This window comes from Cimex lectularius, unplaced genomic scaffold (assembly GCF_000648675.2).
Source record: "Cimex lectularius strain Harlan isolate CLEC.00 unplaced genomic scaffold, Clec_2.1 scaffold140, whole genome shotgun sequence".
Classification (NCBI taxonomy): domain Eukaryota; kingdom Metazoa; phylum Arthropoda; class Insecta; order Hemiptera; family Cimicidae; genus Cimex; species Cimex lectularius.
The window spans coordinates 1,092,421-1,119,854 of record NW_019392728.1 but is presented as its reverse complement, the minus strand read 5'-3'; the positions used below and the strand labels follow the sequence as shown (position 1 = coordinate 1,119,854).

The 27,434-nt window shown below is 36.0% G+C and overlaps 1 protein-coding gene across 5 annotated transcripts in view; it reads left to right on the top strand.

Annotated features, from left to right (window-relative positions):
- The window catches only part of LOC106665170 (protein sprint), a 450,469-nt gene that overhangs the window by 178,729 nt on the left and 244,306 nt on the right, over positions 1–27,434 (top strand). For 2 of the 5 annotated variants that reach the window (XM_014391411.2, XM_014391408.2), the window contains exon 2: positions 8,870–9,061. The exons of the other annotated variants lie outside the window; for them this stretch is intronic. In XM_014391411.2, coding sequence (XP_014246897.2) covers positions 8,870–9,061 — 192 coding nt within the window. The remainder of the gene's footprint in view (positions 1–8,869; positions 9,062–27,434) is intronic. 5 annotated transcript variants of the gene reach the window in all.

The window sequence follows — 27,434 nt, the reverse complement described above, 5'->3', positions numbered from 1 at the left end:
GCTTGAATTCATTAAATCAATCATGAAATCTCAGCCTTTTGAAATCTTTGGGTAATCGAGAAGTTGCTTCGCGATAATAACAACAATAGAATTGCTTACTTTTTACCTGACATGAAAAAGTTATAGACAGACAATTGTATTGAAGTTTATCAAGTAATGACTTGTAGTAGCTTTTAACCTCTGAACATCTTGGTCTGCCCATTCTCGCTGAATTTGACAGATGGAATATGCAGCACGGGATGACTGAATTAAGTTTGATTTCTTTCTTGCTTTGAGGAATTTTAGGAATTGATCTGAAGTTATTTCCCAGGTTAAAAAATTATAGCCAAATTATGTTGGAGTCTGCCAAGTGGTGAACCTTTAATAGTTTCAACATCTCTGGTCAACCCGGTCTGCCTATTCTCGCTGTACTTGACAACTGGCATAAACAGCTCAAGATGACTTACTTATGTTCGACTTCATCAAAGCGATCTCGAAATATTAGCCACTCTTTGGACAATCTTCGAATTTAATTTTACAATAATAACACTCTTAGGAATGGGGTAATATATGACACAAACATAACCGTAGCCAAATTGTACACGGTATGTCACGGTACTCAATGTGTGCAATTTGTCTTTAATGACAGACAGATGACCATTCGTGTTAGATAACGTTATTTGCTATATATTGTAATTTATTGAGATATATTTCTGCAGATCTTCCGAAGCAACTAGGTTATTTAAGGGCAACATTAAGAGTCATTACAATCATTGTAAACCAAAAATCATTACGTTCTTCTTTGTAAAATATTATAATGACGGATTTATTAATTTGGATAGTAAAATGTAAAAAAAATCTTTTGGCAAACTTAAATAATTTAGGATATATTTCCTTACTTTGTGAGAAAATGTGTAGTTGTCTGCCATGTTCCTGTTATTGCTTGTTTTATATGTCAGGTTTCTCAGTGGTTGGTCTAAGCGTTTTGCTTTTATGCTGTATTTATAGTCTATACTCTTTTTTTGGCGAAAGGACGATATGTGCCTTATGTTTCTCGGCATTCATGGCAGATCAAGATTACTAAACTACCGTAAATAATTCTTAAATAAATATGTTTATGTACATTAATGAAGACGGGGCAACCAGGATACGTAAAAGAATAATGAAGTTCTCTATGGAACTGTTCAAAATAAAAAAATCGCAGCCTTGAATTTTCAAAGTACAAAAAAGAATGATATTTTGAGTCATCTGACTCAGGAAATTCCAAACTCACATTTTTTCTCCGAGTGGAGCTGAACAATTTTAATGTTAATACAAAGGACTCTAATGGAATTCTGCCTCTGTGATCTTCATTTCTGAATAATTATGCCATACGGACCTTGTAACATTTTACGACTTATTATTGCCATTGACGTGTCTTTTGACATGTTTGTTTATACGAACCATTGCTCTGTTTGGAAGTTATGCCGTTTGATTTAATTGAATAATAATCAGATGAAGAAAAAAACTGGTTCTGCAGACGAAGTTTGGCTTGTCTCCAGAGCAACTTGTTTGGTCATTATTGCAGTCTTAAATATTGCACGTCCTAGTTATTATATATTTACCCACAGCTTGAGTAGATATTTTATTACAATACATTAGCATTAATTCGCTTTTGTACGAACACTGTTAACATGTATTAACGGTATTTCTCGTGGATGGAACAGTAGAATATCCTGGATTGATTAATCATCACGGCCAGGTTGACCTTTACGCTTATGTTGATGAGCTTAAGCGGATTTGCTGATAGTTTCCGCGACAGTCACCATCTTGAATTATGGCGAATCTTCATTTATAACGGTGCATTGTACGTAATACGATGTTTGTGACCCTTGCATAACTAAACATTGATCTTGGTGGAACTCCATGGTCATAAGCAATGAATCCTGCATGAAAGGTCTTACCTTTTAAGGATAACATAGTCAAACATCAAATACATATTTAAAAGCTGTTGAGCTTTACTAGCTTTTCTTGACGTCACACCAATGGTAGTTTGCTCATGTCTACTGGATTTTGATATCGTTAAGATGGGGTATATGTTCTGTACTCAAAAGAACTTCACCTCCTTTCAGGCTTGATAGGGGGCATGGTCCTGTCCATTATTAAATATGGATGGTTTAGGTATTTAGTTTACGGATGCAATCTTGCTTTCCAAAAGCTATGATTTCCTCATTGACTGTGAAGGTAGTCGTGATATTTTCCTTGAATTATCGCTCGCCTAAGCAGTTAGGTTTTGCCGGTTATAAATGCACTTTTAACTTTTGCATTTCGCACATTTTCGACATTCTTCCATCTCACGGGGAAAGAGAATACTCTCATTTTTATGAGACTGCGACGAGCGGTGCAATATACTCAACCCTCGGGAGTAAATAATACAAAGTCAGAAAAATGATGCACACGTGCTCGAGATTACAGCGGTGAAATCAGTCAATCCAGCTCCCCCTTGTCTTCCTCTTATCAGTCGGGGGAGGAGTGTGACACTTCTAGATGGATATGGATAATAAAGATGGATGTGTCCTCACAGATTTCACTTTCTTTTCTGCCCCTTGTTGTTAATTTGGCCCCACTCTAATACACTTTCCGAACGTCTAGATTTTATTCGCGGTGTCTCTTCGCCTGTCGTCAAGGTTTAAAACTTTTTTTTGCTTACGGTCACTCCTTGGCGACAGAAAGTGGAATATCTTGTCTGTCGATTCTTATCGTTTCGACACATTCCTTTTCCATACCGTCTCTATATCTCCTTTTTTCCCCGCCCAGCCTAAATTTTGTTGTCAATTATCTCTGAACACAGAACACGAACGAAAAGAAACAGGTTCGAACATGCCTATAAAGAAAATAATCACTTCCGTATTTACTGAAGTCAAAATGTGTTTTAGCCTTAGTAAGAAATTGGGAATGATAAAAGTTTATATCTGAATTATTATTAATTTGTTAGTATAACCTTTATTAAGTTAGTTTCTGTTTTCATTTTTTTAAATCATCGTATGTGTTAACGAAACGATGATTTGTATGCATTTTTGGTGGGAAGGGGAGCATTAGAGAAATTTCCAGGGAAGACGTGGAATCGAACCCACGACCGTGGAGTCTACGCTAAACACTCGGCTATTGCTGTCCCTGTGCTTGTTTAAGAAAATATACATTTTTAAAATTTTAATATTTTTTATTGTTAATTCCTCACAAAATACTAATCTCATCATAACAAAAGTTTTGTCGGGTTTTAATAGGAAATGAACGCCACATTGAACTTACAATTGTTTCATATTTAATTATTGGAATTAATTATTCTTTTTATCTAAGGTTTTAGGTTTAGATGAAAACATTAGTGTCACGAGCGGGATTCGAACCCACGACCTTCGGCTGAATACGCCTCGGCTCTGACCACTTGAATTATCTTCACCGTTTTTCATCTCAACCAAGACTTTAGGGCTTAGATAAACAGAATAATTAATAATTATTAGAAACTCTTTAGGATAATGGTAAATGGAATTTTAGTTTTGTTTATATGGCAGACGAGTTTCGTCATTTCTTTATATTCAGTATTGGAATTCAGTACATTCAGTATTTAAATGGAATTTTTTTACTGATTGTTTATTTAGGTAGACTTAAAAAACTATACTATTTTATCTTATTATTTATTATCGGAAGATCTCTATTGGGATTATAAAAACTTCTTGTTCTAAGTCTGCACCTTTAATTATTTTCTATTCTTGAGTTATAATAACTTAGTTGATATTCATTACAGTTGGTGGTCCGATTGACCAATGAACATTTTTCAATTAATTAATATTTATGAAAGGTGTTGGTTAAGATAAAAAAAGTCAGTGTTACGTGCGGGATTCGAACCCACGACCTTCGGCTAAATACTACTCCGCTACTCTACCACTTAAGCTATCGTGACTTCGATCCGCTTGGACACCAACTTCCCATCTCAACCTCACCTCTCGAATTTTCCCTTCTTTTTGCCATTTTTCAAATGTAGTGTAATGCATTCGATTCTCGGCGACAAATGAGCCACGGAGAACATTCGTGAAGATATACTTCAATCTAATTATTAAATCCATTACAGTTCGTGGTCCGATTGACCAAATAACAACGATAGCTGAAGTGGTAGAGTAGGGGCGTATTTAGCCAAAGGTCGTCTGTTCGAATCCCGCTCGTGACACTGACTTTTTTATCTTAACCAACACCTTTCATAAATAATAATTAGTTGATATGATTGACCACTCTGACTAATCTTTAATGTAAAAGAAAACGGACTTCTGTAAAAGTGATATATAAACAGATCAACACAAATCAAAATATTTTTTTATACTAAATAACATTTTGCTCTACAGTATTTCCTTTGTCGTTTCTCTTACTGCATAATATGTGATCCCTTAAGGCACGGAAAATTTATGCATAACGCAAAAGATATATTTTATGATTATGTGTAGTTGATAGTTTCCTAGCTTCACATTTACTAAAATACTGGAAGAAGCGATTCTAGGTTTCCAAAATTTCACCTCCTCTCTGATCGCCTGGAGAAGTACATCTGAGCCTGATAGATCGCTCGAAATAAGAGTATATTTTATTCTGTGACTCGAGCAAGTGAAACCGAAAACGTGTTCTTGACTCTTCTCAGGCTAATTAGCGATGGTTGAAAAATGTGGTTAGGAAATTGTCTGTCTTCCACTGGTTTGTCTTCAATTTGTGGAAGAGAACTTTTTGGGTTTGTTATGTTCCGACAGACCCGTATCGAATTCCTCCTCGGATAAGACCCCATATAAAAATTCAATCGCCCGCATGGACATTTTTTTTCCGACCAATTTCCGCGGAGGCGTTTCAACAATTGAAATTATTGTCCTTATTAACATGATAATGAGCGGTATTGTAACGAATTCCCGCAACGGTTGCCCACGCGTTGACATCTTTGCCCGGTCTTCACCATTGTTTGCCTACTCCTCGACGGAATCGTGATGAAACAGCGGGCAACACACGTCCCATTTTGTTTGTTCGCTAATCCCCTGACCGTACGAACGTGGGCCAACGTCGGCTTCAGTGATTTGCAGCGATGATTATTGTTCATAATTCATTAGTTAATCAATTCGTTTTTCTGTATAAACAAAAATGTCTATTTTTTTGCATAAACTACAACAGTCTCTTTGTTTCGTCTCGCATTATTGCAGATTATTTCATCACAGTGCAAACTTGACGTTTCACAATTGAATAATCTACACCAACACATTCGATACAACCGCACTTAATCTTAGTTATTTGAGTTAAAATATTGGGTTGTCCGGAAAATAATGCAGGATTTTAAGTTTTCATTAAAAAAAATCTATATAAAATATTCTGTTTACGTTTACAGGATTACTCATTTGTATGAATGTCAACACTTATTAATCCTCTTCCAAATGATATTGTTTGTTTACCTCTGTAGCATTCCGCTACTTGGAAATAATTCAGTCATCCTTATAATGTCAAAGCGAGAATTTCGTACGATTTTCTTTTACGAGTTTAAACTCGGCCGAAGCGGAGCCCAAACGGCTAGAAACATTAACCAAGTCTGGGGCGAGGGTTGTGTTAATGAGTGCACTGTGCAAAGGTGGTTTAAAAAATTTCGGGAGGGAGATTTCAGCCTTGAAGATGAAGAAGGTCGTGGAAGGCCTTCCTCTCTTAATGATGATGTTCTGCGATCAGTGGTGGGTGCAGAGCAACTCAAAGTCAGTAAAACGACCGTCGCTGACCAAGTCAAGGCGATTGGAAAAGTGAAAAAACTCGAAAATTGGGTTCCACACTCATTAAACGATCGCCAAAAAAATCAGCGCTTTGATGTTTGTGCATCACTTCTTTGTCGACACAAAAATGACCCATTTCTGGCCAGAATTGTTACATGTGACGAAAAGTGGATTCTCTACGATAACACTAGACGTTCTGGACAGTGGCTCGACAAAGGAGAAGCTCCAATACATTTTCCAAAGCCCCCAACTCATCAAAAAAAGGTAATGGTTACGGTATGGTGGGCTTCATTTGGTTTAATACACTACAGCTTCTTAAATCCTGGCGAAACCATCAATGCTGAATCATACTGTAACCAAATTAATACCATGCATCAGAAATTGGCAGTAATGAAGCCCTCTTTGGTCAATCGGAAAGGGCCCATTTTGTTGCATGACAACGCTCGACCACATGTGTCACGTGTAACGTCACAAAAATTATTGGAGCTTGGCTATGAAACTTTGCCTCACCCACCCTACTCTCCGGACCTCTCGCCTACTGACTACCATTTTTTTAGACACCTGGACCACTACTTAGAACACATAATATTCAAAAATCAAACGGAACTGGAAAATGCATTTATTGACTTTATCAATTCTAAAAATTCTGAATTCTACTCAGACGGAATTAATAAGTTACCAACACGTTGGGAGAAATGTATTGAGAGTATGGGAAATTATTTTGATTAAAGAACATTGCTTTAAAGTAACTAGTTTCTTTTTTTTGTTTAATACCAAAATCCTGCATTATTTTCCGGACAACCCAATAATAATTTTTAAATTTATTTGCTATACTGCGTGCATTGAAAAATCTACTTGTTAAAACAACATTTGAAACTCGTAACATACCTTTCAATACATAGACACTTACATATAAACAAACAAATCCTAATACAACGTTACTAGAACTAAAGCAATACGCGATGAAAATACTAAGACAAAAATCCAATACATAGTTAAATTTATTTAAACGACCCCTAATATAATATAGATGAATCTTTCACTATACGTAGTATAACTGGCGAGCGGAGCACCTGATAGTTTTATATTATCGTATTTTTTGAATAACTAAAAATGTGCAACTCCAAATAAATAAACTCAAAACCTTCCGCGCCTCTCAATTTTACAGTCTCACTAGAAAATATAACTTTTATAATACTCCAACGCTTCGTCGAAAACACTATTTTCTATGAATTTTTCTTTTAATTTGCATTCTATTTTAATGCCCATCATAATGTCGTACACCACGACAGGGCTTTGTAAATATTGTGCTTCTGAATTTATTATCGGCCTTGTTTGGCTCCGTTTCAAAACAGAAGGAAATTTGGTATTTTCTTGTGTGTCTAATTCTAATATTCGAGGGATATGCATAATATCTCCCTTTTTATTACCAGTTAACATTTCAGAGCATACGATCGTCCTATCAATTTTTCTTACTATCAAACGTGTCCCATTACTTTTGCATAAAATTCTCAATAGGATAACTATACATCCTGCTTTTAAGTGCAGTTTTGCAGAGGGCAAACCCGAAGGTGTCAACTGTAAAATTTACATTTTCATAGGCGGCCTTGTCACCGCTCTCAGAATGATTATTTGAGTTCCCCTGATAGTCGTTTCACAATGAGTTGATTGATTTTTGGCACTTCATCATTTTTCGCTGCTAATATAGCTCTATTCTCCTCAGTTGAATCTAATGGACAAAACTCTTCAATTAAATTATCCCATAACATTTCCTGGGGTATTTCCGATATCTAATTATTTAAATGTAACAACAGCAGCAGATAAAATGTATGGCTAGTTATTGCAAGAGCAATTAGAACTAAAATTTTTATTTATTATACTTGACACTGTATAAAAGGTTATGCATATTTAAAAATCAATTTTTCAATCAATATAAATTCTAAAATTGAAATTAATCTTCCAAAAAAATTCAACCAGATCTATTGCTTTGTAATATCGTTGAAATCGACAACAACTTATATTTCCCCCCTCTATCTCCCACCCTCTCTCTCTCCCTCTCTCTCACTCCCTCTCTCTCACTCCCTCTCCCTCCCTCCCTCTCACTCCCTCTCCCTCACTCCCTTCCCCCTCCCACTATCTCTCTCCTTCTCTCTCTCTATCTCTCTCTCTCTATCTATCTCTCCCTCTCTCTCCCTCTCCCTCTCCCTCCGCTCTCCCTCTCCCCTCTCCCTCTCCCCTCTCCCTCCGCTCTCCCTCTCCCTCCCTCTCTTTCTCCCTCTCTCTCTTCGAGATAGCTAATCGATTTAATTGAATTAATTAAACTTAATTAAATAACATCCTCGTAGGTTTTTCTAATTTCTCTTAAATTTTCCGTTGTCTTGTAAAGTCAATAAAGATACATTTACAAGGAGAGAGAATAAAGATTGAAATCAGCCCCGAAGGCTTGCCGCTCTATGGGCGTTTGATGATTTCATCACCGTCCTGGATCGAGTCCAACAAGCGATTAGTTCGACAATTGCCCAAATCGAAAGGATTCTCCAATCTGAAGGATCCACTTGCCCACACCCCAATCACGAATTGCACGGAGGTGTGATTGAAAAATTTCTGACTCAAGTCTCAACTACCAATTCTCAAAACCGGCTGGTGTGACTTTCTATCCCAGGTGTTTCTTTGTTTTATAATGGACCATAAGATACGTCTTGATAAATTGGTAATTCATTGTTTCATAGAAATTGCACCATAAAACCAGACAAATGTGACGAATTGGGAATAAGAAACCTCCAGAAGTACAAATCAGCTACTTTGCATTTGTATATATCAAAGAATTGTTTTTTTATTATAGCGGAAAGAGTATTTACTTTCAAAATAGGTTCAGAAACAATTCAATAGTAATGCAATTTGGTGTTTGGATATTATTTCAATTTACTTTTCTTGCGTTCCCTAGACATGTAACTTTTATAAAATTATTGTGAATTAAATATGAGGTAGAACCATTCCTTTGCAATTCGCTAGGTTGATTAGGCACACGAAAAGGCAAATATTTTTTTTTTTATAACGAAGGAATCCGGCTTTCTAAAGTGTCGTTAGTTTTCCCATTGGAATAGTGTTAGTGAGGTCTTGTTTGTTTCCACCAGTTGTACGAAATTTAGTGCGATTCAGTCGAAACCAAGTCGAGGAAGCGTAGAAAGGAGTACCGACAATGGTATTGACTCCGTATTTCGACAAGTGGATGTTAAAATGCTGATAACACAGTACACGGCACTCCTTCTGCAGACCACCAAGAAGACAGCCCTGGTTTCGCCCACGTTCGTCCACGGGAGAATCAGGTAAAATATCTTCGCCCATGTCTCAATTTGTAATTCTCACACAATTTGCACATATTACTTTAACCTCACATTATTTCAAACTCGCTGATTTAATATAAACGATATTATCAAGGTGAGAAGTATTTAAAAGTATTTATAGGCTATTTTCATAATTATACTTTCTTTACTCGTTCGAAGATTTTGTATTTATATACTAATTGTGAAATTCAAGTCGATACTAAATTTTTTTTATTTTTTTGAAACATCATAAAATCAATTTAGTTATGATTGTTTGTTTGTACTTTCAATGGTAAATAAAAAATTAATCCTTTTTTTTTCATTGAATAACAATGGTAAAGATATAAAGTAGTGTTTAGACTGGAGAATTTTTATTTATAAATTTATTAATTTGTATAAAGTGTATTTTTAATGAGTTTTTTCCTTATAAGCATGAATAATAATATAATTATTCAGAAATCGTGAGATACGGTCTGGTGTGATGTAGGTTTCAGAAGAACATTTTCTTTATCGTGCCAACGTTTCGATCTTTATTGAGATCATCTTCAGGGCTCAAAGTGTTTGTCTTCTGTGTAATTGTGTCATTCTTGCGTGTCGTGTTGAGAGAGCGTGTTGCACGGTCTGCACTCTCAACACGACACGCAAGAATGACATAATTACTCAGAAGACAAACACTTTGAGCTTTGAAGATGATCTCAATAAAGATCGAAACGTTGGCACGATAAAGAAAATGTTCTTCTGAAACCTACATCACACCAGACCACATCTCACGATTTCTGAATAATTATGGACTAACGGTCACTAATCAACACACATAGTAATCATAGCTGACCGCAATGTGGTACTTTAAAAACCATGATATAAAAACTGGAGTTAGGCAAGGATGCGTTCTAGGTTCATTTTATGTCTTGAGTATTCATAGTACTTCCCTTATTCGGATAATTTAGTTACAGCACAAATTGCAGACGATGTTGCGGTCCTATGTTTTGATCCAATTATGTCTCCAGATGTCCCCTGGTTTCGCGTACTTAAACGATTTAAATCAGGAAGTGATTACCCTAAACGGTAAACTAGTCCCTATCGTGGAGACTGTCCGTTATCTGGGTCTCACTCTGGACATTGAACATACCAATGACTTAACCAAACACGGGAGACTCCGTATTTTATGCTTAAAACTCATAATAGGCCCAACATCACCATTGCCCCTACACTTAGGAGGCTTTCGTACATTGCTTTAATCCGGCCGATAAGGCAATAGAGCTGTGGATTATGGTGTTCAGCAGCAAACATATAAAAAGAGTGTAGACCAACTAAAACATATTTGTAAGGCCAGCAGCCCAGTGGTTTGTCAGCACTTTGCGTAATCGTTGGACATACCGGAAGTTGATCTCTCTCATCATTAAGGCAAGCTACATACTTTTTCACTCCTCATTGGTAGATCATGCTAATCCAACTCCCCAGCACATATCAAACAATCCTTCACCACCGAGGAACGATAGACCCTTAAAATGAAATAATGAAAATAAACTAAAAGAATTTTTATATTGCATATGAATATTATTACGGATTGTATATTGTACGTATATTATTTTTGAGCACTTATTTAATTGATTTGTTTATTCGATTGTTATTTTTTTCGTTTATCGATTTATTTACAAAAGTGAAGTGTACTTGAGTTATAATTAATTAATTCTGTGAGGAATGTGGTACCTCACTACAAGTGTCGTGCTCAACTGAATTGTTCATATACAAAAAGTATTCGTAAATAATAATAAAACACATGGCTGAACACTCGGCCATAAGAAATTAATAACTGTTACCAACGAGTAAGCTTTAATTAAATTAAAATACCCATACTTGTTTTCGTAATAGTACTGGCTTAAATTTAACCTGGAAATTTCCCGTCGGGCCGTTCTTGCTTTTTCACAAGTGTCTTTGTAGGGCGGTTCTAGTTAAACCAAGCACGCCTTTGACGATGGAAAGGGGGTGCGGTTTACCGTGTTCCGAGGATGCGCCTCTTCCATTCCCGAAATGTTCAAGCTAAGGGTTGCGGTCTAAATCTGGAAACCTTTACGCCCTGGATATCCTTACAGTTAACTATTTCACTTTGAACAAACGGCTGACGATTCGGCAAGGTATTTCAGTGATTTTATCACCGACGCACGCTTTTATTTTTATTGTAGATACGATTCGAATATTGAAGTAGTAAAAAAGAAAGTTGAAATAATTCCACCCCGATTCCTGCTTAAATTCTTTATGTGAGAGATTGGATTTTTTCTCGCTATAGGTATAAAAATGTCCCGGCGGTCCGCCCACATTTCACATCGTCCTTGCTGGCCCAATCCGGCCCGGGAAACAAATTGAATCCAGACAAAATTGAATCTAAACGATTTTTGTGCCCGATTATACGGACCGTGTGTTTGTAACCCATTGATTCATCCCATCGGGAAAATCCTGGTGCGATTTGTTTATCTGTTTGTTGGAGAAACCCGCATAGAAAATTGCTAAAGGGTAAATCGTACTGAAAGATCGTACGTTCTGCAAAAAAGGTCTCAAATTTTCATAAAAACTGGTCGTTTCCTGGTTATTTTGATTGATATGTTTCTTTTGAGAACATTCAACGTAGTCCTAAGACTTTCAAATATAGATGGACCTATTATTATTACTGGGCATATTATTCCGTTGGTTTAAACTATTTCTACTAACTAAACCTAAAATTTGTATTTCTTAAATTTTTAAATAACCGGACAATATAAAAATTGATTATTCGGAAATCATGAGATGCGGTCTGGTGTGATGTAGGTTTTAGAAAAACATTTTCTTTATCGTGCCAACGTTTCGAGCTTTATTGAGATCATCTTCAGGGCCTCGGATTTCCAAACATTCTTTAAATTTATCAAATACATGCAGGGTGTGGAAAAAAGTAAATTTATACAATGCAAAAAAAAAATAATGTTTTACATTCAATCAAAATATTTCTACCCACTCAAAGTTTTTTTTCTGCGTAAGTTTGAGTGAGTAGAAATATTTTGATTGAATATAAAAAATTATTTTTTTTTGCATTGTATAAATTCACTTTTTTTCCACATCCTACATGTGTTTGTTAAATTTAAACAATGTTTGTAAATCCCAGGCCCTGATGATGATCTAAATAAAGATCGAAACGTTGGAACGATAATGAAAATGATTTTCTGAAACCTACATCACTGTGTATTCTTTTATTTGTTACTTTGTTTTATCCTGACAATAGTGGTATTGAATGTGCTTTATAAGCTTTGAAAACCAACGATTTTTAAGAAAATGTAGATATTTTCCACACAGGCCCTGGTTTTTCATCAGGACTGGATAGATCAACTGGTGGTCAGGGAAGCAGGCCGAAATTTGGGCACTTGGGCTAGTAAGCAAAATGTTCTATTAATTTAAAGTGAGTTTCACATGTACAGTGTGATTTGCGTAGGATTGCTGACTTAGCGGCAGGGTAATATGAACGTCAGGTATGGGGTTTGTCCGTATGCTGCTATCCTCAAAGAACGTTTTTCTGTGGCTTCCATTTGCTGTTCCCTTCCTCGTTACTTTGTCGTTACATGTACAGCATCAATCTGAAGCACGTCGGGGAAACCTGCCTGTGGTAGATTTGTACGTTTTCAACTTCAATTCTTTTTAGTCCAGCTCTTTGATCCAAAAAATTGGACTTCAATTCCAAAGTCGGATTGCAGAGTGTGGAGAAAATTGTTTGTGTCCTAGACCAAAGAATATATCATTGCTCTGATTAGCAGAAGAATCTTAACAGTTCTCTCTCTCTCTCTCTCTCTCTCTCTCTCTCTCTCTCTCTCTCTCTCTCTCTCTTTCCTCTCTAACTCTCTCTCTGAATTTATTTTTTCCTNTCCTACTCCTCCTCCTCCTCCTCCTCCTCCTCCTCCTCCTACTCCTACTCCTACTCCTCCTCTTCCTCCTCCTCTTACTCTCCTCTCCTCTCTCTCCACTATCTCCTCTCTCAGTCTCTTTCTTTTTCTCTTTTTCTGTCTGTCTTACTCTATCTACCTCTATATCTTTCTTTCGCTCTCTATCTATACATACATATCTAGCTATTGCCCTTCCTCCTTCCTTTCTCTCTTCCTCTCCTTTTCTCACTCACTCACATTCTTTCATGGATTACATTTCCAACCCCTTTTTGATCGGAAAGCAATGCTGATTGTTATGAGACGAGGTGTTTTAGACCTTTTTGATTGAGTTTTCTTTGCCATGCGGTCCTACCCTTCCCCCCGGTAACCAAGGTTTCATTTGGCTTCGCCCTGTATCATTACATAGAATCTTCCGTCATCCTACAAAATAAATATTTTTAGAAAGTCTTCTTTGCGGAAAATGTTAACGTAAGTTGAGTTTTTAGATAGATAATTACGTTCTTGAAAAAAAAAAAAACTGATTATCTTCCAAGCAGTAAAATTTTGCATTAAAAATTTAACTAGAATTTCTATTATAAAACTGTCATTATCTGAATGGAAATCTTTTCTTAACAAACTTGGTAATCGACAGGTTTTTATTTCGCTTGTTGAACTTTAAGAGGAACGATTTTTTTAAATACGTACTCAGTGAGATGGTAATTAGTTATAAATAACCAAATTGGGTCTTCATGTTTCTTTCTGAAAAATATTCTTCTTAATAAGGAAATTTATTTTATTCATGAAACTTAAGAAGATAAATATTCATAATATAGGTGAGGCTCAGTAATGAAGAGTGCCTTGAATAATTTATCTTGTTACTTTTTTTCATGTTTCTTCTTACTCGGTTTTCGGTATTTTTCGTTAGTTTAAAATATGAGATCCAATATCGCATATTGCGTATAGCAATTTGCCCCCTGGTCGATTGATGAAACCTTAAAATGGTGTTGGGCTCAGAAATCAGAGTAATTACGGTCAGATTATTGCCAACTGTTAATCTCTCGCGTTATTAAACTGTCTCTTCCCCTCTCCATAAATTAGGAGAAAGAGGGACCAGTCGTGATATTGGGGTGTAAATTTACGTTTACAAAACCGTCGTCATGATTTACCTTCCTATTTGGAACATGCGACTGGTGCGGATTGACGTACGTGCTCTGACTTTGAGGGAAATTTCTTCCATGCGTAATAGCTGAGAAAACCCCCTGGCCCGTTGTGCAAGCCACCCTTCGAAAGGTGTTATAATTCTGACTGAACAGTCGAAAATTCATTAAACCTACATGAGTGGTACGAGTACTCCGAAATTCCTTGTGATGAAATTAAAGTAATATTCAAACCACGATGTACGACCCACTGTCATTAGCTATCTTTCAGTAAGTTGCTCGATCCCCTGCTGGTACAACTTCCTTGCTGGATGTCGATAACCTTTTGTACCGTAATATCGACTCCTGTCTCCATTATATGGTGGGTGTGGCAGGATTTTGATCCAATAAAGATAAGTACATATAAATTATCCATTCTTTGACGAAAAGTGGGTGTCCCCAACAGGACACTGAACTTGAAGGTAAATACTTTCTAGCTTACTTGCGTACTTACATACTTTCTTGCTGTTTGCCCAATGTTCAGAGATCTTAGTACATCAAGAACAAACTGAAAAATCTGACAGCTTTTGTTACTCTACCTCCTTCCAGATACTGGAAAATCACTTTAAGTACGATCTAATGGGATATTAGGCTTTTGCCGGTGAACAGATTTTCCCATGTTTCTTCCTTGTTAGGGTGGACGTTCAAGTACCTCTCTCTCTACTCCTTTTTTGACCTTCCCCATGTCGTTGGCAGTTGGAATCTCATTTCTCTAGCCGAAGGCATTTGATCGTATTGGCTATTGTAACTGCTTATGTAAGTTCTGCGAAAAATAAAGAGAACTCGCAGTACAAACATATTAAAGACGTAACTAAAGGTTTTTACTCAAGTGCAGCGAAAAGCTATATCTGACAAGTAAGAAGAGCCTCATAGATGAAGAAGCACTTAGTCATAGATGCAAAAAGGCTCTGAAAATTTTTTCTCCAGTCTGTACCGTCTCATTGGATTGTATTGACGTAACTTTGTCCGATCAATTTACTTCCCGTTTTCACTTTCATGTCCAACATATTGCGACTTTCCGACGCTCCAAAACTGGGAAGAACGCGAGTATTTAGGGGTGAGTTTGATATTACAGCTTGCTGTGCCTTGGAAGTGCTATGAATTACATCTTGAGTCATGGCACTTCCAATGCATATTAAGTAACTTAGAAAACAAAACCTGTGTAAAATGCATGAATTGACCGAGTGACAGTTGCTCATTCGGTTTGAACCATGCTCTTTTGTAGAGGAACTTTTCATGGACAGCCGATTTCCTTTAATGGACGCGGAAAAGCTTTGAGAAACCGTTTTTCAGTCTGTACCCTCTCATCGGATAGTATTGACGTTAGGTCTGCGCGATCATTTTTACTACTCTTTTTCACTTTCCTTGTCGAGCAGTTTACAATGCTTCAACTTTCCGAATTCACTGGCAAGTATGCGAGTAATTCGATACGACTGCTTGCTGTACCTTCGAACAATTTTAATATTTGTACCGCCAAAGCGAGTACAAATACAAATACTGCGCGGGAGAACAGGCTGATGTATTTCGGCTTGTTAACCCTTTGCGCGCGGCATACGACCCGATGCACAATGCGGGCCCGACCGTTCGGAGTGGACAAGCGGCGAGGGTGTCTTGGACCTTAGTGGCTGGGACGCCTCTACACGAATGCTGCGGCGGTAACACTCTTCCGTCGTATGCAGAGGTGCGTCAGCTCTCATCTTGAGAATCAAAACGTCCGATAGGGCCGAATAGGCCAGGTGCGGACGTTAAAGATCCTCTAGTCTTGTACCTTGGAACAAGTGCCATGACTTCCCAGGCAATTAAGCAGCTTGAAAAACAATAACCATGGAAGATGAATTGACCGAGCGTTCTTTCAAATGGTGTAATTGGATTTGTCGTAGTCTCAACATTTTGGAAGTTGTAAGCGTTTTTATGTGGTAAGGTAGTGAAAAGTTGAAAAAACCTAAATTGACGAATATCCTTAAAATAGAGAACTTTCCGAAAATTTTCTCCTGAGCATTTTTTTTGCTCCAAACGAAGAGTAGAATCGATTCCCTGAGTTTCGTCAGAAGGAACTGGGACACCCTGTATAATAATAATTAATATATATTAATAATTAATGTATTAATAATTAATATATAATAATACTAATATATATAATAATACTACTACTAATAATATATATTTAACTACTAATAATTTAACTTATATTATATTTAAGTAATTATAAAGTACCACTTGCTTCTAAGGAATTTTCAAGTTGTCCCAATGGAAATCGCAAAATATTTCCTGTTAATGAGCTCTAATGACTTTATTTGTATACTTTTGCATTTCTTATACCAAGTCTTAAGTTTTATTAAGACATTAGATATTTGTAATAATACTCTCGACAAGGAATTCGAGTATCCAACCCTTCTTTCCGTCGTAAGTTGAAACATGAATCGTATTCGACCCGGTCCATAACTGGTATAAATTGACGTCAATTGAGACATAAGGGCCTACCCAATTATAATCCATTTTCTGAAAGGCTGCTTAAATTTGTTGGACGAGCTTTCCGCCGAAACGCCACCTGTCAAAAGACTAAAAATTCCGTTTATTGTCGTTTCATTGAACAGAACGCTGAAGAATAAAGTCGAGGATGTAGAAAACTTGTTTCTTACAAAATTTATGGGGTAGCTATGTTATTCCATCGGTTTAATGGGAATAAATCGATTTTAATATACAGTCCCATTATTTTAATAGCCCTTCTACCTTCACTCAAGTCTTAAGCTGTACGATAAAATAGCGTTTCTTCATGATTGCCTTTTCCAACCGGATCGTGTATAACATGAGAGTACAACATTAAGGCTTATGCACCGGATGAGCGTAATGACCATCGGGAACAAATCGCATTCGTCGAACTTCAACCTCGTCCCAGGACAAGATTAAACATGAATTTCAATGATTGGCCTATGACGACTTTTTCCTTTTGGACTAGTGCGCAATTTAACGAGAAATAGATAGACTATATCAACTCGGACGTGTTCAACTTGAACACGGATGTGTGAAGTATGCGATTGGCAACGTCTCACTCGTGGTTTATGAGGGGTCAGTGGTAAATATTTGGCTTTGACTAGCTTAGCGACTAATCGAAATGCAATTTCCGGAAATAATTTTATCATCCTATGTTTAACATCTCGGTATACTATGGAAACTTTATCTGAGAGCAATTTAAAATTGTCCTTCTTTTCTTTCGTTTTGTCATAAATGATTAGAATTTTGCTCTGTTAAACAGACTTGACCAGCTGAAAAATTGCTGAAGTAAAAATATCTTAAACAAAGGGGGCAGGATAAAATCAGGACGACATACCGTCAAAATTTCATGCATTCCAATAAAATGAACCAAATTGTGATTTCAATTTAAAAAGTTCTCAAATGAATGTAAAGAGCAATGAAAAAACACCATTAAAAGAGAATCGCTGTTAAAACAATAGGACGTTGTTCAACGTGATCGTAGGGAGTTTAAATTTCGCATTAGGCATCGTTTTTCTTTTAGTGCGTTTTCTGCATAACATAAGTTCGTTGCTTCACAAGTAGCGAAGTTGGCGGATTACGAGAGTCGACGCACCCAGCGAAGCAATTGGGGCAACTGCTAAATCGATTTCATAACGAATTTCTTGAACCGGTGGTCTCACTAGAAATGATCGATCTATTGCAATTGCCTATTGCAATTTGAAACGGTAAACCATCAGTCATCACATCATTATATTGTCATCATTGATATATTCGTTGTTTTCTGACAGAATAGTACGATTTTGTTTATTTGTTTTTTTAATAATGGACATGCTATTGGAATTAATAGCATTTTATGTAATTCGCACATTTAGTAATTTTAATAAGTTACAATCGCGAAGTATAGCGAGGGGTTGCGGACAGAAAAGCACTTTGAGTAATTAATATATACCATGTTCGTTTTCATTGAATTTGAACTAAAACAATTGGCGTATGGAACTATTCATAGTTTAAAGAAATAGCGTAAAGGATACATAGTTGCTTCCTAAATTGCAGTGACGATGGTTAGGCCACCTAGCGTATTAATTTTTGTTATAACAAAATTAAAGTATTAAATTTGTTTTGCAAAATGAGTCAATCTTTTTTGAACTAGAAATTGGTGATATACGATATATATGCGGTATATATTCTTATATATGCATACTTATTCTATTGTGAATCAAATTAAACAAGATCAGAAATACATGTGCTTTAATAAATATATTTAATTATGCTGGTTTGAAATAAAATTCCTTAAAATAACGGAAAATTATTAAACGAGAATTGAATAAACTACTTTCATGTTAGAGCATTTTTAAAATTATTATTAATAATTCGTTGGATTCGTGAGGCGCGTTCAAAGGTCAATTATTATTATTGTCTTAATGTTTTCTACACATAGCCACACTTGAATGAACAGAATTGTTTTGAGAGGGAAGGAATCAGAAATTTTAATCTGGATGGTGGGATTCGAACCCTCGGCTTCGCTGGATCTACAAGCCCATAGTCACACCTTTACCGCTCTGTAACCGCAGTCCCTTTGGTACATGTTAACAGGGATCAAATTTAATAAAAATCTATAGAATATTCATTAAAACATAGGGGAAGGTGTTGTACCATAGGTGTGCAATATGGTTTTCAATTTTTCCTTCAAAAGGTGGGGTTGAGATGGGAAGTTGGTGTCCGAGTGGATCGAGGTCACGATAGGTCAAGTGGTAGAGCAGCGGCATATCTAGCCGAAGATCGTGGGTTCGAATCCCGCTCGTGCTATTGACTTTTTATCTCAACTAAAAACCTTAAATAATAGTAATATATTAATTGGTCAAGCGGACCACGAAATTAGTGAATTTAATGAATTAAAATGAAGTATACTTCACTAAAGCTCTCCGAGGCCATTTCATTTGTCGCCGAGAATCCAATCAGATTACACGACATTTGAAAAATGGCAAAAGGAGGGAAAATTCAAAGGTGGGATTGAGATGGGAAGTTAGTGTCCGAGTGGATCGAGCAGCGGCGTATCTAGCCGAAGATCGTGGGTTCGAATCCCGCTCACGCCATTCACTTTTTTATCTTAACAAAAACCTTAATTAATCTTAAAAAGTAAGTTGTTCGACTAATTCCAATGGCGGGAAACAACGAGAATTGGCAGATCAAGCGAATTAATTAATTCTGGAAGCTCAAATGGGCTTGAATTGAACCCTTATCTTCTTTGAAATAAAATTTCCAAATTCAAACTATAATTTTAAGGCAATTTCATTTGACTACATGCTAAGTACAGGTAAAATAAAATACAAAGTGTACCATGTTCTGTCGGAAGTCGTTAGTTGCTGCGAAAGCCTGGGTCCTTAACGATGTTAAAATATTTAAATTTTAACTCAAATTTCCTTTAACTTCCCAACGCATTTTTATTATAATTTGTAATGATTCTTGGAGTTAAAACTGGTATTAGAAGGAATTTTTTTTACAAACCGTACCATTTTTCTAGGATGAAACCTAGGAAGCGAGAATTGGAACTGAAGAAAATAATTACAGTAGAGTAAATAATAAAATTAATTATTAACACAAATGGCTCAATCTTCTTTGCAGTAGAACTTTGAAACATCATTAAACAACGTCCACTTTGTGATCATTTATAACGATTTCGAAACAATTAAACCGTGTTCAAAAGCGATTTTCACTAGAGATAAATGTCATAATAGACAGGCTATCGTAAAGGCTTTCTAAGATGATAATTTTTAATATAATTGGACCATATACAGTCATTGCAGTAATATTGATTTACAAAATTTTTTTACAAGCTGTTTCATATCTTAAATGCTGCGCAGTCCTTGTGGGTGGAATACGAATTACAAAAAAATCAGGTTAATCAGGAATTATATCCTAATCACAAGTTTCTATTCTGATTTACTAAATATACATAGATGTGTTTTTCTCTGTTGGGTTTACAGTCAAGAATTGCGTCAGCGACCCACCCAAAGCTGCGACAAGCGTGGGACGCTGCTTGTGAAATTGTCCGGTCTGACGGAGGATAACAGGAATTCTTGCGAAGTCCCGGTGGACTTTTTCCATTCGAACTTGAACTCAGATCCTTTGGAACAGTGAATCGTTCTTTCCCATTCGTGAACGGAAGTATTCATCGGCTGCCATGTGCAACGACTTATTACATTTCCTTTCAATTCAATCGGTCCCCTTCTTCAACTCTCTTGGAAGCAAAAGGTTTTTATTTAGGTGGAAAACACGGATTCATATTTTTTTAGAAAGATATTTGGTAGTGACAAATTATTATTATAGGGTTGTTATTTTATTTTCATTTGAACTTAGTGTTTTATTTTTGTATTGAACTTTGGTTTATATTTTTTATTTTCCGTTTGAGTAGGAGGGCCTTTTCGCCTTCTTGTGAGGTCTTCTTCAGCTAAGGTATTTTTTTATCCTTTCCTGTTTTAATCCCAATCCTTAAATTCTTTATCCACAAAAGGATTTTACAAAAACAAATTGCCAAATTTACAGAGGGAAATTCAGAGGCGCTGTAAACAAAATAGTTGTGAAGTTTAATCAACAATAAAACACCGATCCAAAATTAATATAAGTGTTTTCTGTTCATAAAGACATAAAACGTCTTCAATATTACTTTAAAATCCGTTTATTAATTTACAAGGCATTTTATTTCACTTAGGGACTGTATGTTTTTGGCGAGTATGGACAAGACTCCAAATTTTAACATGACATGATGGTTTAAATATATAAAATGCCGGGTTCGAAACCATTTTTTCTCTATAATTTACTTTCAACGGCATTTATTTATTCACTAGTTTTTGCATTATTCCAACTTTTTTATTACTTAATTAAGTCTTTTCCCAGGTGCGTTACAAGTCAAACTGGTCCTCACGACGATGTCTGTTTCACCGATATTACATCGGTTTCTGAAGCCAACTTAATGTAATCGGGATTTTCAACCCGCATCCATAATTCACATATTCGAAATTTTTGTAAAGCAATCAGACCAACAGAAAAACTTGTACATGCATAATAATTCATTCTTTCTATCCTACATTTCTCTATTTGCAGTCACATACAAAATTTATATCACGATATAAAGTTGGTCCAAATCCAGACATTATATTTTTCGTTCAATATATTATAAATATTATATGGCAAGAAGCGTCTAAAGTCAATTGTTGACTTGAATAACATAGCGAAATATTTGTTGAAAAATGTTTACCTCATAAACAAATAAATTCTTTCTCTTCTCTCATTCACATACTCTGCCACACCATCACATTTTAGACAACAAACACATACACCATACAGAGGGGGTAGAGACATAGAAAAACTGTGTGTGGGGGGGCGTGCGTGCATGCGTGTGTGTGTATGTATGTGAGAGAGAGAGAGAGAGAGAGAGAGAGAGAGAGAGAGAGAGAGAGTGAGTGAGTGAGTGAGAGAGAAAGAGAGAGAGAGAGAGAAAGAGAGAGAGAGAGAGATTCTTCTGCAAATCAGAGCAATTTGAGCTAGGACACAAACAATTTTCTCCACTCTGCAATCCGACTTTGGAATTGAAGTCCGAGTTTTTGGATCAAAGAGCTGGACTAAAAAGAATTGAAGTTGGAAACTTGGTAGGGAAAGACGCTTCTATAAATACAAATCTACTAGAGGCAGATTTCAGGTTTCCCCGACGTGCTTCAGATTGATGCTGTACATGTAACGACAAAGTAACGAGGACTCGGAACCTTGTTGGAAGGGAACAGCAAATGGAAGCAACAGAAAAATGTTTTTTGCGGATAGCAGCATACGGACAAACCCTATACCCCACTGTGTAGAGATTAGTGACCGTTAATACTGAATACCTATACCCCACATTCATATTACCCTGCCGCTAAGTCAGCATAGGATGAATCCTACTCAAATCGCACTGCACATGCGAAGTTCTCTTTAAAATTAAGAGAACATTTTGCTCAGTGCCCAAATTTCATCCTGCTAGTTGATCCAAAAAGAAGTACTGTGTTAAGAATTCATATATTTCTTTAAATATCATTGGCTTTCAAAGCGTATAAAGTAAATTCAGTACTACTACCGTCAGGACAACACAAACTACCAAACAAACGAACACTACATTGACTATACATACAATCATTCTAAAAGCGACGAAACATTTATTTAAAAACTGTATTTTCATCCCTTCTAAACAATCGAAATGGAAAGTGCCATCGTATTGCTAAAACCATTTATTCTTTAATTAAATATAACCCCTCACAAACTCGTTGATACATATATTAAAATAACCTATTCAGAGATATTATTTTTATGATATATGTAGTTTTACAGGATTGTGATCTATTTTTTTCTGAAACATATTATCTAAAATAATATCAGAAGTCTTTATATTCAATATTATGCATTTTTTTCTTCATTCCGTATGCTAGTTATACTCATAGCCGTTGACGCCGTCTGAGGAATTGTCTTACAACAAAAAAGAAAGCTATCATCTTAATAGAAATAAGTGAAAATAAAAATAATAATGAAAATGCATATAGAATAAAATAGAAATCATCTGCCCAAAAATTAAATTTTTTACATATATAGACAGATCTAACTACAAAAAAACATTACTCTAAAATTACATGGAAAACATTTTAATAAAATAGCCATTAACAAATACTTATTTTGGGTATATAGGATACATACTTTAGAAGTTAAATACAAGCCTATGGCAAATGTTTAAACAAAAATTCGAAATTCTAATTAAATGTGTGATGATTAGTGACCGTTAATCGATGAATATTCAGAAATCTTCCTCAGGTTGGTGATTTAAATTATGCCCTTGTTTCCTAATGCACGTCTTGCTGATATGGATTTGATGTATGGTTGCTACAACTGTAATGCTACTTATTCAGAAATCGTGAGATGCGGTCTTGTGTGATGTAGGTTTCAGAAATTTTTTTTTATCGTTCCAACGTTTCGATCTTTATTGCGATCATCTTCAGGGCTCAAAGTGTTTGTTATCTGTATAATTGTGCCATTCTTGCGTGTCGTGTTGAGAGTCACAAGAATGGCACAATTACACAGAAAACAAACACTTTGAGCCCTGAAGATGATCTCAATAAAGATCGAAACGTTGGCACGATAAAGAAAATGTTTTTCTGACACCTACATCACACAAGACCGCATCTCACGATTTCTGAATAATCATTCTAATTAAAGAACACCAATAAATTTTATAATTGAAAATGGGATTTTTGCAGACATTTGGCCTTCCAAATTAAGAATTTTAAAACGATAAATTAAAGCTTTGGATGACAATAGGATAGATTAGTTTATGAGTGAATGTTTGTGGTCAGAGGTTTATAGCACTCAGAAGGGATTTAGCTAACCTAAGATATACGTTTGGACGTTAGGGCAAGAAATGACCTTAGCTGTTATGATGCCCTTAAATAATAATAATTACTAAGTTGTATCTGTATTGCCAGGCTTTCTTACATTATTTAACTAAACAACCAAAGTTCCTTCGATTTAAATATCCGATAAAGTCCACAAATGTAAACGTAGATTTATTTATTAAAATAAAGTAACCGGTACTCAGAATGGGATCCAAAGCAACAAAATGATAAACCTCTTCGTCCTCCCCACGGTTGTACAACTGGTACATTTTTACGCCGTCATCTAAACGATATTTTTTTAAGTAGAGTATCTCACCTCTATTCTCTATTCGCCAAATTATCAAACTTGTATCTATTTCATTCATTCAGTAAGCGTCAAATTAATAATTTTATCTAATAAATTCACAATTTGTTTTTTATCCTGCAATAATCCATTATGTCCAAATTACACTTCTCACAGAGTTTATATAAATCATTGCACAAAGAAACTTTCTATTGATTTTTTCAGTTAAAACTATTTTAGGATATAGTTTAAGTTTAACTAGGAGACAAGCTTAGGCATAGCATAATTTAACTTTAGTGTGAACAAAAATATTGGGAAAAGGGCAGATAAATGATATTATCACGTGAATATTATCTATGTTTCTTATTATAAAGTTTTATAGTTTGAGTAGTTATTTATTCAATTTATTCTGTGCCTCTAAATTTGATAGTAGAAATTTTGTTTTAGGAAATTGTAGCACAGTGTGCAGTTTACAATGATTTGAAAAGTTTAGTCGTTTTTTTACCAGTTTTCTAACATTAGGCACATAAATGCTCCTCCACATTAAGTAAAATTTAATAATCTTAATGTATCCGATCAATTTTTTGAGTGTTTCTTTGGCTCGGACATATGGATGATTTAAATGCTGTGTTTGACTGCATGAAAACACGTTCATTTAAAACTTCGGATTGATTCAGCTCCATGACCCAGTGCCCACAAAACGCCCTTGCCGTTTAGTCTCGTCGCCAAATATGTCGAAGCAAGGACGCGAACCCTACGATAAAATCATTCGCTATTTCCGAGTCCGACTCATCGTCATTGATCATGAACAAGCCGAACATTTTTTTCGGGCTGTTTTTCATTTGAATTTTTATTGCTTTATTTAATACTGGATAATCTCGCTTGACTGCGATTAACGTTACGATTCTATGTAAATCTTGATGGCACGTAGAACTTTTTAAAAGCCATCGGTAGGAAATATATTCTAGAATATTTTTTATAACATCACTGAGGTGGTCGGATAATGTATTAGTGGTATAACTAATTTCACTAAAAATTTATTAGGTAATAACGGGAAAATTAAAAATGTAGTTAAATTTTAAATTACAATTAATTAAGGTTTTTAGTGGAGATAAAAAAGTCGATGGCACGAGCGGGATTCGAACCCACGTCTTCGGCTAGATACGCCGCTGCTCTACCACTTGAGCTATCGTGACCTCGATCCACTCGGACACCAACTTCCCATCTCAACCCCACCTTTTAAATTTTCCCTCCTTTTTGCCATCTTTCAAATGTCGTGTAATCGGATTGGATTCTCGACGACAAATGAAATGGCCACGGAGAGCTTTAGTAAAGTTTGCTTCATTTTAAATCGTTAAATTCACTCATTTCGTGGTCCGCTTGACCAATTAATATATTACAATTAATTAAGGTTTTTAGTTGAGATAAAACCGATCTTGTTATTTTTCTTTGCAAGTTACTACTAGTTTAGATTAAAAATAAAGAAAACAGTCCAATTTCATCCTTTTGAAACAGAATATTTTTAAATTATGTACGAAACGTAGGGTCATAGGGGGAAGAGAATCAGAGATATCGCTTACATAGATTTAAAAAAAGGCCCCAAGTGCGACCCTTGAGGAACTCCAGAAATTGTTACAGAATTACTTGAAAATACTGATTTTCATTTTCCTTTATTCATTCGACTTTTACTTTAAGTGTTCTACCAATATACCTACTAATAAACTGTGGTGCTACACTTGCCCACAGGAGGAAGTGTTTTGGGACATACAACTTAACCGAAGAAGAGATTCAATCACTGAAACCGACATTACTAATCAAGTTCCTCGATGAACTAAGACTCGGTGTGCTTTAAGCACAGAACGGGGGTTACAAAAGCTCTTAAAGGACGAACTGGACTCCATATTGGCGAAGGCAACCTCACCGCAATCCGTTATGTCCAAGAAATACCGAGAAATACATCCCTCAAACCAGGGATCTCATTGGCAGGGATTTTCGATTCTGGATGACAATGCCCCTCATAGGGGCAGAGTTGTTCATCAATGTTTAGAAAACTTCAGTCCCTTCCCCCATTGTCTCCAGACCTCAATCCCATAAAATGCATTGCACAGAAGGCTTTTCGATCACCATCCGCAGCAGTTGACCTGCAACAGCTGATTGCAGCGTTGCAACATCTAAGGAGTGAAATTCTTATGAAATTAGTGACATCCTTATTTACAGTAGTCTAAAGGCTAGTACGCACTGGGATTCTTTTAATCGACTCTTTGAATCTCCGGAGAGTCTCGGCTGTGTCTAGCCTGAGTCCGGGCTGCCCCGTCTCATTGTTCCGATGAATCTGGTGTGTTGCGGGCTAGCATTTTCAGACTCTTGAATCCCTTTCCGATGTGGGATTCTTTGACCAAATGTTGCGCAACATTTGCCAGTGGGGACGTGAATCGGAACAAGCGCTCACGCTTCATTTTTTAGTTGATGTTCTAGTGAGTGTTTTCTTGAAGGTTTTGACAGTGTCTTGTATAGAGGCATGTTGTGGAGTACCAAGTTGACTTTACGGTTTATTGAAGACACGCATTCCCATCTGTGTTTGTGGGATGTATCATTCACAGCATGTGGCAGCTAATCTGTCGGCCGGAGAGATAGATTCCCGAAAATTGATATCTGTCTTGGAAATACGACCGCCAACTTTCATTAAACTGGTTTCGAAATCGGTCGGGGACATCCTCAAAAAATGTCTGTACACTGCGCTATCATTTAATCCCAACGTGTCCATAAGATTTTTCCCGTGCTGACCTATTTCCCGCCGTGAAATATTTATCAAACCCACCATCTTTTTGGACATATTTTAATGCATTTCCGATGAACTACGTGCAATGCAAAAAAGAGCAAGGGAAATTCCCGAGAGAGCTAGTTCCTCCGTCATTTTCGCTGGCACTGATGAATGTGAACTGAATCTTGTTTCACGGTCCTTTGTCGCGGAGCAAAGTCGGAGCTGCATCGGAACAATGAATCTACGCAGCCCCGACTCTGCCCCGCAACATGAATCGATTCATAGAATCCTAGTGCGTACTAGGCTTAACTGGTGTATGAGGTATCAGCTAACATAGGACATTACACACGGTATTAATTAAAACAAAATTATTGTGTCCAATAAAACAAGTTATGGAATTAAAATCTTTTATTTTGTTATTTTTCACAATCCGTTAATTAAATTTTCCTTCAGTAAAAACATATCAATTTTTAATAAATTTTAATTCAATTTACTAGGGAAAGTAAATATTACAAAATTGGCAATATCCCTATTCATTTTTCAGCAGTTTATGTGTAAATGTGGCAATTACAGTATTTTTGAATATTTTCTTCAATTATTTAAGTGTACTTTTATGAATATGACCGGACCAGAATAATTAAAACGATCAAACGAAAATTGAAACACATTAGTCTGATTTGTTAAATAATATCCGTGGAGAGAGTACTTTTTTCAAATAATCTTTTGTTTTTGTTTCAGGTGAGCGAATCTTAATTTCTACACACAGAACCTGTTAAATTTTTAGTAAGTAAACACTAATTTTAGTACATGTTTTAATGTAAGGTAATATGAAGCATTTATGCTCGAAATAATTCATATACAAGACCAAATTTGCT